The sequence below is a fragment of the Strix aluco genome, chromosome 3 (assembly GCF_031877795.1).
Source record: "Strix aluco isolate bStrAlu1 chromosome 3, bStrAlu1.hap1, whole genome shotgun sequence".
NCBI lineage: Eukaryota > Metazoa > Chordata > Aves > Strigiformes > Strigidae > Strix > Strix aluco.
The window spans coordinates 97118522-97136522 of NC_133933.1; the positions used below are offsets into that span (position 1 = coordinate 97118522).

At 37.2% G+C, this 18001-nt stretch overlaps 1 protein-coding gene across 3 annotated transcripts in view; it reads right to left on the minus strand.

The window, feature by feature from the left end:
* Positions 1–248: 248 nt before the first annotated feature.
* SENP6 (SUMO specific peptidase 6) overlaps positions 249–18001 on the minus strand; it is an 82935-nt gene continuing 65182 nt past the window's right edge. For all 3 annotated transcript variants that reach the window (XM_074819734.1, XM_074819732.1, XM_074819735.1), the window contains 6 exons: positions 12102–12535; positions 9010–9113; positions 6790–6878; positions 4451–4519; positions 4202–4352; positions 249–1427 (listed from right to left, as the gene is read on the minus strand). In XM_074819734.1, coding sequence (XP_074675835.1) covers positions 1218–1427; positions 4202–4352; positions 4451–4519; positions 6790–6878; positions 9010–9113; positions 12102–12535 — 1057 coding nt within the window. In that variant the 3' untranslated portion in view covers positions 249–1217. The remainder of the gene's footprint in view (positions 1428–4201; positions 4353–4450; positions 4520–6789; positions 6879–9009; positions 9114–12101; positions 12536–18001) is intronic.

The window sequence follows — 18001 nt, forward strand, 5'->3', positions numbered from 1 at the left end:
TCTGATTCCCTTAAAAGGTATTTATAGCAGTAGAAGACTGGATATACATATCCTTGCACAAACCATCTCTTACTTTCCTTGTTTGAGTACCAAAGCCTTTCTGTAACAAGGATAAAAGGCTATGTTTGCAGTTTAAGTAGCAATGGCATTTTTGATTGTTGTAAAATCAAAATACACTGGAAATATCCAAACAAATCCCAACATTAGTCTGACGCTACCTAAAGCCAAGAACAAACAAGCAAGCAATGAACACTGGTATTTTGGTTTTTTGCGTGGATATTACAAAAAATAGTAATCATACACTTTTTTCTTTTTAAATGTTCATTACTTAGATAAAGCACATATGAATGTAACATTCAGAATTGTAACATAGAAAATGTAATGTGGGCAATCTGCTATTCCAAGTACACTTACCAAAATACAATTTTATAATGAAGAAAGTCTCAAAATACACCTGTACAACACTTGGGATCCACAAAATATGATTTAATAGTATCACTCAAGATCACTTCATTGAAACCACTTTTATAATACTGTTTGAATAGTCATCTCTGGTCAAAGAGCATTCTCCCCCTCTCCCTAGCCCGTCCCACTAAAGCAAGGGTGGAATTTTAATTGCAATGCATATCTTTTAAAACCCCAAATCTGAAGCAGTCCTAGTAACTATTACACTGCCTACACTTAGATACTGGGAGGATGGAAATCACCCTCTCTGAGGCCATGGTACATTGAGACACCCATATTACTGTTTGTAGCGCAAGCAGAATAATCTTGTAAAGGGCAACTAAATAGGGTCAAAATATGAATTATCTCACTACCAAATCATTCCCTATATGTTACTTAAGCCTGTAACATTACAACTTTACTGAAAAAGAAAAAGTTAACCATTTTATCCTATAAATATTTTCTTTATTTGCTTTATGTTTAGAAGTTGCTATTTAAGTTCTATTAACAGAAATACATAACAAAAGCTCCCTAACAAGTGGAAAAAAAGTAATTACAAATGCTGAAAAAGTTGGCCTCATTAACATATGTACAGACTTGCTTACTTAATACACATCTTTGTGGGAATTAAATCATTTTATGACACACATTTATACAGGCATTAAACATTCCCAAGTAACTTTGAGCAGAGAATACGCCAAATCTTTAGTTTGGGCAGACAAAAATGTATTTTCAGTTTTGATTGTGGAGCTAACATGCAACAGATACAACATTCAGTCTGAGCTGCTGTTGATAAGTTGTTCTGTTTTTTCCTGCAAAGATCTTTCCATTGAACCTGGGTCCTTTTGTCCCTTCTTTTCCTTGTTCTGCTGTTCCTGCAGCTTCAGGATTATTTTTCGTATTTCTTCTCTTTTGGTTTTCATTCTTGGCCGTGGAAACCAGTCTGTTAAGTTCATTGGTAGCTCAAAACTCAGAATGGGATTCTGAAAAGAAAGATCGTTTGGAGTAAGGAGTTATTACCTAAAAGATTGGAGAGATTTGTAGTGGGGAAAACTACATTCTTCCCCACCTCATTCTGTCATCATGGAACAAAATTTCTACAATTTGTGTGTTTTGTATGTATAAAATCAAGGTAAAAGTCAATGAATCTTCAGTATGTTACAGAGCAACATCCATTCAGATCACAGTTCTGATTGTAAGAAGGCCCAAATAATCTACTCAGTTTGCTACATCTTTTAGACAAAGCATCTGACTGCATAAATGTGTAAAATTGTTCTAATTAAAAAAAAAGAGAGAAAATTATTGTAATGATATAGACCCTTTTTTTTTTTTAAAAAAAGGGTAACTAGCATCAAAATATAGAGCTGATTAAGAATCTCTTGCTAAATACTCCTGGTCTTATAAACACCTTTAGGACCACAACCAACTAGGAAACACAGTTTTACATTTCACCCTAAAAAACAGGGTCTGTGAAAAGCCCCTGGCTACCACCAGCCCTTTTTACACTTACATTGTTTTCTTGCTAGAGGTCATTCATCCACGGAATTAAGAGAAGCTAACCACTGAACAGTTTGTGGAATAGTGTTTTCTCTCAAACTCCTCCTTTTGTGTAATCTAGTTTACATCATTAACAGGGTTATTTAAGAGCAAATTACATTCGCCCCCTGAGCTAACACTAGCAAGGCTACCTGGGAAAAAACTTGTCACATTCTGCACAGGAACATGTCAATGCCTGATGCTGCACTAGCAATGTCACCGCACATCCAAACAGAACATCAACTAGATTATATGGCAATAAACCCCCTGTGCTGAACTGACTTTGTGGATGAAACTACCTAAGGCCAGCAGTAAGTAGGCTTCAGGAGAATGACACTAAAAATGCAGAAAACCATGGGCAAAAACTGAATAGGTTTTCCATCATTTCAGTTATGAAATAGGCCAGACAAAGGAATAAGAACATTAACAAAAACTAATTAGCGTGGTTACCAACAGCAAAGATATTTCACATTAATCCGAACACACCCTTAACCAGGGCTTTTCGTCGTCGTTGCTGCTCTCTTTGGGGAAGACAAGCCGGGACATGGGTCAGAGGCCAGCTGTGCGGGTATTCCGCCGTCTCGGAGCTCCTCCTTGCTCTGGGAGTTGCTCCGTGGCCCCCCGCTCCCCCCCGCAGCCCCCCCCCTGCCCGGCCCCAGGGCGGCCCCTGGCGGCGAGAGTCGCGCCCCCGGCAGCCCGGCCAGCCCCCCCCCCGCCCCAAACCGCCGGAGGGAACGCGGGGACCCGGCTTGTGGCAGGTCAGGGAGCTGCCCCCCTGGCCCAGGGGCCAAGCAGAACCGGCACGGTGCCGAGGGAGGGCTGAAAAAGTACTTGGTGTGATAGCTGACAGGTACCCGCCTCATTACCCGCCCTGCCAAATGAGTCTTGGCTTTAAAAAACACACATCATGATTTTAACCCTTATTAGTAAAAAAGAGATACTTTCAATAAATCCACAGAGAATAAAAAGATGTGGCTGAATAGTCCGTGAACATCAAATTCGGCACCCCTCCCCACATACTCCCCACTCTGTTGGTACAGCTGCTGAAAACAATGAGACCTTGTGCAATTTCTCAAATACATCAGCAGCTGAAATTACTAGTTCAGAAACTGTAAGACAGTCAAGTACCGTGCAGCCAGTCCAGGTTTTCCTATTCCCACTAGTGTTACTTCTGAGAATACCTTGTGATTTGCTCTCTGACATATCTACAGGGCATCCCTATTCCCTGGCAGACAAAGCTGCTCCATACTGCAAGGCCAGGGATTCAGCCCGATGTAATTCAGCAAACAATTTGCAAGAAGGAAGGGGCTAAAATGAGTAAAACTTGGTTGCTCCTCATATCCCCTGTGTACAAGACAGGAAGCACTTGAGGATGGCTCTAAGGTCCCCAGAGCTCAACGGTAAAGCAAAAGCTTTTGGCTTCCATTTGCATGAACACACTCTGCTAAAGCCTTGCTGCTCTCATATAAAATACAAAGGAGGGGAGGGTGGACAAACAGAGAGGAAACCACCAGCTTTCTCAGGAAAAATAGTTACAGGAGAGTTTAGGAACAGTGCTCTGAGGTACTATAGACTGGAGAGAGCGTTCCATGCAGGCAACATCTCACTTGACGATCATTTCTCCTTCCAACCCAGACCTGAAGGTGCTACTGCCTCTACTTGTGAAAGGAGCTATAACTTGAAGACTGAGACAGTTAACATTAGTAAGATTTGAACCAATTTCTTCAATGGAATCAAGATTTGGCATTTAGCTGTAATGATTCCACTTAAATATTTTAATGCAAGTTATAAAAACTAGCTGTATCATATTAATGGATTTATTCAATCTCACATTTCTTAGGAAAAAAAGAACAAGCTTTTCGTATCACATCTTTAGTTTAGATTTTGAACTCAAATTTGAACTGTTTTTTAACAGATAATTTTAAAGGGTATGCACTATAAAGAACACAAGGAAGACTCTAAATGTATTTTCTTAACATTCTCTCAGAAAATTCCATGGCTTCCAATTTCTGATACATATGTGCAACTAATAATGATAATTAGCTTATTTTTCAAAAACAATTATGCATGTTAATGTGTAAACTAGTTTATAATGCATAATCTAATAAATAGGTACAAAAGCTACACTAGAGAGCCCTTTATTATTGTAATAACTTTAATAGCTCATATTTGATTGCTGTGGGAGACCCAAAATAATACGTACATAAACAGGTATACATACCTCAAAAAAGCTCTCCACATACTGTAGTATGTACACTCCACAATCACTGAAGTTGTTCTGTTGTGGCACTTTTGGGTTGGAACCTTTCATGACATCTTTGGAAAAGCTTCTTTTGTTGCCTTTCCTGACTTCCCATTCCACCTCTAAATATCTGTGATAAAAGACCATGCAAATTCAAACTTCTGTTTTCTTGCAGAATTTTGTAAATAAAAGAAAAACCAAACCCAAAAACCCAGATATGAAACTTACTCCCTTAGTGTTTTCACAACATTTGACCTGGAAGGGCCTCTCAGTGAGTCCATAAGCAAAATGCAGGGCCTGAGAGAGAACAAAATTTTTAAGTACGTAGTATTTTAAAGCACTTTGGAAAACACAATGTCACACAGCTAGCTAGCTCTGAAGTAATCTGTGGGGTGACCTTGAACAAAACTAGATCAATACTATGAGTTTTGCCAGTGCTGCTGTAATCCCCTAACTGGGATAGCTACATGCAAAGTTATCTTTAGATTTTACTATACACTAAGTACAGAGAACTTCAGAATACACTTAGAAAATACACTACTGTCAGACTGAAAGCATTTGCAAGAGACAAAATCTACTTGCTTAAACTCCCTCAGGTGTCTAGTGCTCTTTTAGATGCACAAGGTATCTGGGACACTGCCAGAGACTACAAAGTAAGGCACAGAACCCATCAACATCCTTCTGGAGTAGCAGCTGGAGAACAGATGGGACAGTCCACAGCACCTAAGAGGACGGTAGGCAGGCATGTTCAAGAAGTGATCCCAACCAATGAATCTGAAATCTACCTGACAGTTACCCACAAAACACACACCTACTCTATTTGATAGACTTTAGAAAAAAACTCTATCCATAAACAAACATTTTCTAGATAACTGTTTGAACACTCTCTTGCACACTACCCTATCACTTGATCTAGAGGATACCACCTTTGCAGTAGCTATAAACGTAACAATCATATCAGCCACCTTATATGCAACAGCTGGATTTATAAATCAAAGCTAACTCATACCAGAGTTCAGAATCTCAGCATTAGATGCAAGATGTATTTTGAGGAATATATAGGATGCAAATTACTTTTCACAAAGCTCTGCTTTCTCTTTTCTAACAATAACACACATGCATTCAGACAAGTCATCCTTTATAGAAACTGCAAACCAGTAAATTCAGACAAAATACCTGACTGTGTTTATGTATAGGTTTGTTTGCATTTATAAATTATTTTACACAAATGCAATTTTTAGGCATAAGCATGTAGTCACTTGAATAATGTTTGCTTTTACTTGTGGTTCTTTTAATTTCTGATAAAAGAAAGTTATTATTTATGTAGAAAATGCTCTTTAAAAATGCACAATCCAGTACTGGGGGGGGGGTGGGGGAGAAGAAGTGAAAGCTTTTCAAGGTAATTTTCTTTTTCATATAGAATTAATTCAAAAATATGCTAATAGTAAAGTATTTAAGTGCCCTTAATGACTTTTGATACTTATGTCTCAAAGATCTCATGGAATTTCATGTTTGGATTAAAATAAGGTCTGGTGGAAAGTATTATGCACAGATAATCCATCATCAGAATGGGACAAATTTAGCCAAGCTATAATCAGAAGCTCATAAATATGCTTAAAACTCTCAACACCAATGGATTTTTACCCCTCCATGAAAGCATATTACGAACAGTTCATACACATTCCATATCACATTCAAATACATAGTTTTATCCTGCACCATAAGAATGTATTGTGAAAGCCTGTACCTTTCTAGTAACCATTTTATTCACAAAGAAGGAAATATAAAAATGGATAAATAAATCACAAAAAAATACAAATGAAATTGTGAAGACAGCAATAGTAGTAACAGTATTTCTAGATGGGGAATCATGCATTTCTGTCACAGCAAAATACAAGCAACTGCAGTCAATCATTATTAATAAATAGTTACTTGGTTTCAAACATCAAAAATATATTTTAAGAGTTTTAAAATCCAAAACCAGTTAAAAAGTAAACAAAGAAATGTAACTGAACTTAGTACCATGCAACATTCTTAGAGAAAAAAGAATAATGCTAAGAAAAGAAAAAGACAATAAAGAGAAACAGCTAGAACACACTTGGGTAAGAAATGGGGGCAATTAAAATTATTCCCATTTTCCTGTACTAATTTGAGTGGTGACAAAATTTTTCTTTAGTATTAAATTAAGTTACTTATTTTCATTTAAAGACTTTTTTTCTTTTTTAATATAGAAGGATACATTTAAACATGCCTCTGCACCTTCTTTTTGTAGGAACTTAAGTGCAAGATATCAAAGAACAGCCTTATTTGAAAAAACAATCTTCAATTGCCTGAAGCAGCACACAGGCTTAACAGAAACCCAAAAAGCTATTATTTCACTCGTAGTTTCATTCATTAAATCTTCTGCTGACAGAAGATGATAGTACAAAGTATAAAATTCTCTCAAACACTAATAACACGTTGATTAAAGTGTTTGAAGACTGATGTATGACTGTTTACCATAATTACTCTCTTTTAAATTTCATAAACTTTTATGAAATTTCCATTTAAACTGTTTTAATACTTACTGTTTGCAGATAGTAGGCTTCAGGTGCCATTGTCCCATTTCTGAATTACAGTTATCATCTACAAGGCCACCATCATCACTACTGTCTTCCTACAGAAGCAACATGTTTAAGGGTGTTTAAAAGCTAGTATTGTTTTTCAAACAGATGCAAAAGAAATTATTGCTATACTTAGCATTTTTACTCAAGACCAGTAACATAAGTTTAATAAAAAAGTGATAGCTTTAATCGGAAACCATTCATTGTTTGTCAAGTTTGCATTACCAACTTTTAGTCACACAGTTTCTGAAATTCATGCCGGAACAACACGGAGCGAACAGTGCTATTTATTTAACGACTGCTGAAACCAGAAAAAAGTTGCAACTGACATTTTCAAAGCATTGCTGGCTTAGAAGAGGCACGTCTCCATTATTTAGTTATAAACCAAATTATCAATACTTTCTCTTGCTAATGATTACTAAAAACTTGCTTGGTGGTTTCATGTATGTAATCTTCTAGATGAAATGAGACAAAATCTGCAATGAACTCAGAAATAAAATTTGATCTTTACTCCAGAATGCACCAAGTCGGTTCTTAGGGCAAGGGAAATTAAACTGCCATGATATTATATCTCATGGGTTGCAAAACCAGTCATGCCACAAACCTGGGAATATCCTTTGATTTCAATACTGATTGCTATGAAGGATATGAAAGTTTTATGAGCAAAACCATTAAGTTGTTCTATCTAAAAGTAACCCAATGATCCATAGTTTCTTACCTGTCTTACCACCACAGTCCACTGAGTTATAGAGAAAGAGATGCTTTCCAAAAATGGGAACCCCCATAACAGCATGATTTGTGAGATTTTTGGTGAGAAATACATACACTTCACTAACATGCAGGATCCTATGACTGAAATCCTCATGCTATGCCATGAAGATGTTAACATATTAGAAGCTACTGCCTAGATCCTAAACACTTGTTTCTGATGCAGCCTCAACTCCATTTTTGGCAGATGTGAAGGTGCACTGAACTTGTCATGGTCTACCATTTCTATACTTGCTTTGTGCATTCTAGAAGATATCAGAAATAGCTTCAGCCTGAAGTAAGTTCTAAGCTACACTGCAATGAGGGAACTCAACATTTTTTCTTCCTCTCAGCGAACACAGCAGGCCATGTGCTTTCTTCCCTGCCTCCATGCCATGTACTTCAGATTGGGAACACTGTACTACTCATTCTCCATCTTCAAGGAACTTTTAACTGCTACAAAATAGACAGAAAGGCACTTCCATCAGGTGAGAACCACAGCATGTTTGGGCAAGTGGCATGACAGGAGAGGTGGGCTGAGTCTGTATGAAAAGCATAGTTAGGTTTCAACAATAACTGGAACTTTTATATGTGTGCACATATATAAATACTATTTGGAAGCCATTACAAATAGCTGCAGACTTTGGAAAATAATTATTTGTTCTGGACTCAAAGGTGAAAACCAGGTAATTCCTATACTGTATATTTGATAGTCTCCAATTCTTTATTTTGGACAGCTTGGAGTCATACACCTGGAACATGAACAGCAAGGCCAATTAGGAAGAGTACATGTGTAACTCCTAGCTTGCTCACATTGAGCTTGAACTGTAGAAGCAACAGGGCTATGGAATAACGCCCTCATACCCAGTAGTGAGTCAGTAAAGGCCATTTTAACGATCAGTCTCTCCACAACTCTAAAATCTAAACATCTTCCAATCTGAACAAGAACACTACTTGATTATAAATCCATGTTGTTTAAATTTGATTAGGAGAAGCACCAATGAAACAAACCAGCAGAGTAGCACCTACTTATAAATGTGTCTGTTTATGTCCAGGAAATGCAGCTGAAAGAAGAGTAACTCATTCTTGGGTCTGGTAGATAAACATACAGGTGGGGCAGATGAAAGACAGTAATGTGTTGACTTTCAGAGTTTCCACTAAAATCATTGTGTAGTATTGTCACGATGCAAAAGACTCACAAAATTAAATGCAGGATCAGTACAGCAGTTTCCTATTAAACAATTAAATGAACAAATGTACAATCCTCTCCTGTCAAGCTAATTTGCAAATTTTTGTAGGTTACAGGTGCTTTGGATTTGACACTTGCAAAGATAACTAGCTTTAGACAATGCACATTCACAATGTGTGTACAGCTCTTAAGCTGACCATTCAAAATACAACGCAACAGTTTGTATTTCCCAAATAAAATTGCTTTACCTGGTTATCTTGGTCTTCAGAAAAATCTATAAGCTCATCTTCATTTAGTTTACTGCCATCAGCTGAGTCTTCACTATAGTTTAGCCTGATTTTGTGCAATCCATCTGTATCAATCACAGATAGTAATGTTATTTAAACATCAAATACTACGTCATCTTTGAAGACCAAACTAATTTTAAATAACTCAGATTTGTTCAGGATTGCTCACAAGAACTATGATACAGCTGACATAATATTTTATTAATGCATATGAACAAGAGTGAAAAGTTTCTTCTAAGTAACACAGCAGAAATTATTCTTTATTCTGTGAAATGCCTAAAAAAATTCTAGATACCTAGATGAAAAGCCACCATGAAATTACCCTATAGTTCCATGAAGCATTTACAACAGTATAAATTGGTACTGCTACCAAAAGAGGCAGTGTCATTTGGTCCCTAATACAACCGCTTATTCCCATCCCCAGCTGGTTCCTTCCGTGACATCAAATACATCCACACACAGTGGACCAGACTGAGAAAGTCAGTCACAAACTTACTATTTTTTAACTTGGATCAGTTCCTTGATCAGATTAGCTGTGCAGTTCTATGAAGACTTGTGCTGGTAAAAGGCAAAAGGCAGCTTGGGAACGTGCTGCTAGGGAGGGTAGAACACAGGACCAGCTCTCCTGGGAGCAGCAGCTTAGAAATATTTGTGAAACTTCACTAGTTGCTACATAAAAAAAGTATCTGTAAATTAACTCCCTACCCCCTCTACACATTTAGTCACTTGGGAAACAGCATCAGAAGAAATGAAGAACAATGAATGTTATAGCTATACCTGAGAAAGAAGCAGCTAGAGGCTCACTATGCTACCACGGAAGACTTAGAACAGATTTTGAAGGGAAAATAATAAACCATGTGGAAATAAGTAAGAAATTAATCAATCATGCCAGCCAAACCTGAAATCTTCATAAGCAAACTTTTCCTAGAAGGAGGCTATACAATATATCTAAACAATCACAATAACAGAAGTGTTGGTTACAGTGTCGCTGAAGGACATATTACTTATTAAAGAAAACCAGGATTTTTATAAGAACTGTAAATAGGGCAATGAACTAGATAATGGAGAAAATGGAGAAGACCTGCATTTGAGAATACTTAACAGAGAAGCTGAAGTAACATTTTGGAAAACGGAGTGGAGTTCCACAGGGAGAAAATTGGGAATTAGTCTTACTCAGTATCTTTGAAAAGACCTTAGCACAAGAAGTAGGCCACATAGTAATGTGACTTATTTCTGACAGATTCCTAAAAAATAAAAATTGGGATGAGAAGAATCACATCTCATACAAGAATTAAGCAATAAGAAGTGAATTAGTTAAGTAATAAAAAAATACAATTTTGGATGATTTCTTCAAAGTTATTTAGGTATCAACTCCTACTGATTCACAAGTCCAACACCAGGACTTAGTTTGAGATCACAACATCTAAGTTTAGGCTCCCATGTACAGTAGGCATCTAGGGTCTCACAATGTTAAGTGGAGACTATAGCAAGAGCAGAGAGCTACTCAACTGAACAGCTACTCTGTGTCTGCTTTGGGCTTAGAAAAGGAGGTCTCTCGGTTTCATTGATTATACTATCAAAGAGGCACCCTCTGTCTCTTGAGATATCCTAGGATATCCAGGACATACATATGGATTTGGCAGAGTCAAGGCACTCTTCTGGAGCAACAGCTAAAAGCTGGGCAGAAAACTAAAGGTCTACATCCCCATCTTCCATCTGGTTAAAACCGAAGTTTAGACACACAGCATATCTAAATTTAGCTGCCTAAACATATGCTTAGTGTCACTCTCAAATTGAATGTCACCCTTAAACCAGGACTGTGACCCGTAAGAATGTCAGCAGTAATGAAAGGGTGCATCATCTGCAATAGCTGAGCAAGAGAGTCTGAATGTTTTAGTCAGCAACAGAATGACCATCAGCCACCAATACAATGCAGCCATAAAAAAATGTAATCCTCACAAAAATGTCATAAAGTACATTCCAACTAATTACAGACAAGTAACAGTAGCAGCATCCAAGACACCTGAGACCATATCATACAGTAGCAATATCATAAACAGTAACAATCACACATAAAATGAAAAAACAATTCAGATGAGGACATACACACACTCCCAACCCCCAACCAAGACCTTCCAGAAGTGACAGTATTATCACAAATGAATAAATTTAGAAGTGTTTATACCCACAAAGATATTAAAGTTGTAATGACCTGCAGTATACAGATTAGACCATATGATTGATAATCTTTTCAGAGCTTGTACGATAAACTATGCAATTACTGTGTAAACTAAGTCACTAGGAATACTATCGGTGACCAAAGTAAAAGTTTCTGCATGACCAGATGTTTTGTACTTTATGCCTCAAAGGGATCCAAACCTTGCAGTGAAAACAATTGTTTTCCTAATTCCTTCATCTGCCTTTAAAAGTATGTCAGCTCCTTTGTTCACTTTGGTACAAATGCTGTTCCAGATCACTGAAATCAGCCTCCACAGCAGTGATGCATGCAGAAAGCCTCTCTAAATATGATGCAGATCTCATGAGAGATTTTTTTTTTTTAAATTATTTTCTTCTTAGTCTTTTTACATACCTTCTAGCAGGATATTCAAGAACTTAGTGTTGAAGCAAAACCTCAAAATATAGAGGACACTGGAATTAAGGCTGCTCACACAATCTTAATTCAGTTCTCCCATGCACATACATTATGAAGATCCATGGTCAACTACTATTCTTTCCTTAACGATTACAGTCTTAAGTAATGCAAAGTGATATCTACAAAATGATTTTGTGTGAAAAAGGGTCTCACAACTGAAAAAATTAATCTGATTTAGGAAGACAGTGTTTTATCTCCAGTCCTTTGCCATGAGAGTTATGTCAACTGCCCCAAAAACATTTTATACACAATGGCTTTAAACTGCTTACATTGAAAGCACTCAAACTTCAGCCACATGCTAAACTTTCAAAGTATGAAGTTTACACAATTGCAAAAGTAGAAACAGATGTGAAATCTCCAAATTTTTCATTAAAATGTGCATAATTTTACAATTACATACCCATAGATTGGCTAGCAGTCGTGAATTCACCCTGTATACCGTTTTCATCCGGAGTCCTGTGGTCTAGTTTATGGCATGCTGATTCCACAGTGTTAGGTTCTTCCACATCACTGTCTATTTGATTTAGTTTTTTGAAAGAACTTTTTCCCCTACAAGGACTTCTTATACAACATGAAGACTCACTGTCCTCGGTTTCAGCGTTTGGATCAATTAAAGCTGTATTATACTTTTTGGTCAACGTCTTCTTTGCTGTAGACTTGGAAGGCGAGTTTTGTGCATCTAACTCATTTGACAAAGGAGATGGTGTGTTGCTCTCTCCATCCGAAGAGGAAGATTTTATCTGTGCTGGAGCATTTTCATGATAGTGGGGATTTGGTTCATACTTGGGTTTTTCTAAACCAGGAAAACAGATGACAGCCAAAAACCAGTGGGCACTGCAAAGGAAAAAATACTTTAAAATAGAATTACATTAATGCTCACAGTTAAACCTGAAGTTGGTAAAAAACAAGCAAAACACTGCATGTGCACACACACGCTAAGAAAACCTAATCCTGTCCCCCATAGTTATAAAAGATAAATTGTAACAGCTGTTCACTCCTCTGAGCAGGTTTTACTCAAGCCTTCAGAGTCTTCTCTAAAGGTAAGATGATTCCATGCAAGCATTCACCAACAAATTTATTAATAAGATGCAGGTAGTTGGAAACAGGTGCTGTCTAAATATTTGCTTCAATTTGCTCATACTTTATAATTTTTTCCCTTTGAATTTAAACTTCTTTCTTTTTAACATTTTGTTTATCACTGCATGAATTAGTGATTGTAGTTCATGTTTTATGGCTATATAAATTTTTCCAGTACTAGAACTAGAAACTAATTTTAGTAGTTTAGTTCAGAAATTGCTTCTTAGTTCTAGACTAGAAGTACTTCTAGTACTTCTCAGTTCTAGTTTAGAAACTACGTCTAAATCTAGTACTAGAACTAGAAACTACATCTAGTTCTAGTACTAGAACTAGAAACTACATCTAGTTCTAGTACTAGAACTAGAAACTAGCTAGAAACTACTCATTGCACTAGCAATACAAGTAGTCAGATCTAATGGTATAGCTGAGTTGCCTGTATTCTTCCACCTATGAGATCTTCCTACTGTATATGACACTTCACATTTTTAAAGAAATCTTGTCAGCAGTGAATTAAAAAAAAGGAGAAAAAGTGTTTGCAATGCCATCACCACGACTCTGTTGTCCTCCTTATCCTTCACAGAACTGACATTCCAACCCTTTCAGGATCAAAACGAGTTATATCCCCCAACATAAAATAAGATAGGAGATAAGTTTTGCCCCAGTTTCCTCCTTATCTCCTTGCCTCTTTGGACTTCACTGACTTGCCACTCCATCAGAAATGGAGCAGCAGCAAATTCAGGGATTGAGGGATTGCAAGTATCAACTGACCTTACTTAGAAATTTTCTGAAGGTTCTCTGATTCCCTTGAGCAAGTAGCAAAACCAGAACCTAGCTATGTATTATGCAAGTGAAGCCACATTTCAATGTGTTTTAGAAAAAAGAAAAAGTAGTAGTTAGAAATTCATGTCTAACTGACATATTAAAAAATTAATTAATGATTATGAAGCCTAAATTCCATCAAAACTCAATGGCAGTTACAGTAAGTGGCCTTTGAAAGCAGCATATGAAGTATGGAGGCATTTTGTCTTGACTGATTCACCACACCTAGTAAATGAACATATTAAGTATTGCCAAACCCTGGAATTTGTGTGTGCTCTATTAATATAGGTTTTATGTATCAATTATGTAAATAGACTAGCAAATTAACTTGGATCTAAAAAGAAAAGAGATTGTAAGTTTTAAAACAACAACTTATTTCCATTGGAGACAGGAACAAAAAGGACTGTACTGCCAAATGACACTGATGCAGTCATGGTTAAATCAGCCATGTTAATTCTCCCCTAGATTCATCCTGCCCACCTCCAGTTACTGCAGTTTGACAGTTTGTTAGATGATGAGCCCTTATTCCCTAAACTAGTGGTTATGGGAGAGTCTGGAAAGAATTTCTGGAAGTAGACAATGAAGTCCAGCAACTCCAAAGCAATCACTTCCAGAATGTACTCTCAAACCAGATGCCAGAATAAATAGCTGTGTCCTAAAAGAAAAAAAGCATCATTTTAGGCAGTATAGGAGAAGCATTATCAGAAGCAACCACTAGCAGCATTCCTGTAATGCCAGAGAAGCTCTCAAGTTTTCTCACATCCTAGAATAACTTGTTTCACATACTACTTAATTCAAGACACAAAGAAGCAAAAGAAACTTTGAGATTGGTTCTCAACCAGACTAATTTTGCCACAGATTAAGGTTTGAGACCTTTTATAAATAGTAATGATTGCAGATCTTTCACTGGAACCAAAGAAATTCTTCCATACCCTTGATCCACTAGTGCATCACATTGGGAAAGTTCTGTTTACACAGACTAATAACCAGCGTGGCAAATTCCTGAACAATACCTGCAGTGCTGCAATGCATCAAGTTGCAAACACTGGGAGTCTACGTGTGAATTCTACGATCATAATCTATGAAGACAAGGAATAAACGGATGGAAGAGAAGTGGGTGATGAAGGCCTTACTACACTATATTAGGTTGCACATGCAGATGTCCAGGCAAAGGCATGTTGAAAAAATTCTGAAAACCAGGTTCTCCAAAAACCACACAGAATGGCATGTACTTTGCTTTCTATTCACCACAGGCATTACCTGGCTCTCCCTCACCACCACTGATTCTCTGTGCTCCTAGCATTTTCAATAATTCCTTGAAGTTATGAGGCAATGCCCCGATTACAAAAAAAAAAAACAAACACAAAACACTAGACAGCTAAACACAAAGCAGTTGGAAGTTACATTCTACTGAACATACAGCATCTAAACACCTCCATTCTTGTCAACATAAAAGCATGATAGTCCTCATTTTGTAAGTTAGGAACAGGAGCATGGGGAAATTTGGGGAAATTACACAACAAAAAAGAAGTCACACAAGGGAGCTTCGGAAAAAGCTGCAGCTTAGCACAGACATCAGGTTGCAGCCCTCAGCCTTCATCATAAGACTTCCACATCTGAAAGACTCACTGCAGATTAAGAATCCGACTAATATACAAATCAACACCACAAATATATAAAAATGTATTTGACACAAAACGAGGTCTCACAGTCCTATTAACAGACAAAGTCCAGGGGCTATACATTTCATAATACATTATATACACAGCTACAGAATGCTACCTGAGGCTGTAACTTCCACAAAGAGGATCTATACTGTATTTGCTAACCAGATCAGAAATCCTTCAGGTTAGTATTTTGCCATTAAGAAACAAAAATCAGCACTGATACTTATTACCTCTTTCGTCAGTAGTATGCTTAGTTCTAAAAATAAAACTTTCTGGTTCTATATCAGAGAAGGTAAGAAGCACTCGAAGTGGTACTATAGTGAAGTTAATGAAAATAAAACAGGACTTGAATTTCAATTCAACATAAAGAGCTGCCTATCAAAGTAACAGAGATAATTCAAATAACGTAACCAGCAAAACCTCAAGACACTTTTTGACTGAAAAAAGTTAAGACTACTCCAGTTCTCTGCTCTTGATCCATTTTGAAACACAAGAATATATAGAAAAGAGCAGTCAAATATATAGTAACCTGGTAAAACCTGCTATTCTTCTGCGTCATGGCAATATAAGGAAGGAGGAGACACTTAGGAAGTGACAACTCTGCTACAGGGATGGAGGCCTAGAAGCCTTCATAGTCACCAGTTTTTGTGTTCTTCCCCAGGTAGCTCCCCAGCCTCCTCTCTGTCCTGCAATACCAATAACTTATCATAATGGGAGTACTTCATAGTCAAGCCACTGACTCTTTCCTAAATATGTTAGCATCTCCCCCCAAAAAGTTTAGCTTTTTGTTCCTCAAAACCTAATGCTAGGTTTTGGGAGATGGGGGAAGTGACATGTTAGAAGTGAGACAGAATAGCAAGGTACATCCAAGAAAAATACTAGCATCTAATAACAATAAATTAAAAGAAGAAATATGGAAGATCTAATTTATGCTTTGTCAGAAAGCAGGTCAAAACCAACAATAAAACCCAAACCCACTCCCTGCGCCAAACCAGCACTTTCTCATCTTCCTGGATACTTGTTTTTTTCTGCTCTGAGATGTTCTTACTGTACAAGTCAGGAAGCCACTTTTGCAAACAAATGTCTTACTATCACCACTTACCAAGTTTCAGATCACAGTGAAGGACAGTTCCAGAAAGGGTGAACACGATCATTTCCAGATAAAAGATGTACACCAAAAATAGACTTTTCATGCTCTAATCATCACTACTGGATGAGTCCATGAGACCAAGCTAGTCCAAAGTAAAATCCCCCACACATACATGATCATGCCCTCCGTACAAACTGGTTTGTTCTCCAAATTCACTCCTACTGAGCTGCACTACTTGCTAAGGTAGACAGACATTGCTTTAGTTGCTTAACAGTGAATGAACAAGACAGTGAAAACTACTATGTGCTAAGTTACCTGCACTATAACTAATTCTTGTTAAACCACAGAACTATTTCTTTTCACTTTCAGGTGACTTCTAAGTCACACTGCCTGATATTTGTAGCATGGTAAGTCTCATTCCTCCTGTGCATAACCAATGTGGATGTGTGATGACACAAGAGAGGATGGTGAAAAGTAAACTATGTAACAAGCTCCAAGGCAACTAAAATTTCAGTGACAGACACTTCAATGTTTTGGCACTTAAAACTTCAGGGGAGAGCGATGGCAAGGATGAAGTCTGCAGTGGACAGGAGCAATCTCTTACAGAAGTCACTTTCATCACCTACAGACCGGCTGTCTTTCCATGGCTGTACAGAAGTCATAGCATCTCAGATTCTGAAGTCAGTGCTTGTGAACAGCTTTCTCAGGGATTTACTTACTACTCTAAAACAAAGACACATCTATGGTCAATTACCTCATAACTGCCTCTCCACAGTTAGCCTCAGAATTCAGCTGGGGAGGAGGTGGGAAAAGAAGATTCAGAAAGCCTCCTCCCAATGCACAATGGCACAGTACCTAGAGAGATTTCTCTGAAGAGCTTTCAATTAAAAAAAAAAAACCCACCTATTCTTTGACTTTTCAAAAGGTCAGTTAGGTATGCCTATGATAAGTCAGTTACAATTCTCCTGTCTCTCTGCCCTTACTTTATTTATGCTTTTATTGTATATTTTTAAAATGCAGTAGTTTAACTTACCTAATTAATTTGGCTTAAGGATGTGTTAGATTCTTTTTGCGAAATGTAAAACTGTGTTGGTGACAACTTGCTCTGATCTTAAGGAAAGCAAGCATCATTAAAAGTCCTTAACAACCATTTGAGTATTAACAGTCTGCTTCAGGACCCAAGAAAGGTATCAGGACAAAAGGATATAAAGAAAAAGAATAAAACTCCCAATACAGGGCAGCAGAGATTTTCAATTACATTTTCTTCTGATATAGGTTTACTGCAACTAAAGGATGATCTCATCTATAGCAAAGAGATCTCATTAGAAGAAAAAGTAAGGACTGAAAAAGGTAAATCCAAAAGTTATCAACATCAAAGGCTTAGAAGGAAGAACTCCAGAGAACCCAGTAAAACCTAGAAAGAAGTACTCAGAAGAGTTCATTTTTGCTCAGTCTTTATATTGTCCAATACTTCTTATACTACAGCAGTGCACTTACAGATCTTACATTACTATTTTGTTTTTATCACCTGGAAAAAGACATTTATTCTCTTATTTTTCAACTTCCAATTCACACAAAACTTTCAATTTTAGAATTATGAAGCTTAAGGCTTTACCATGTAAACGCAATAAAAAGGTATGTTTACTT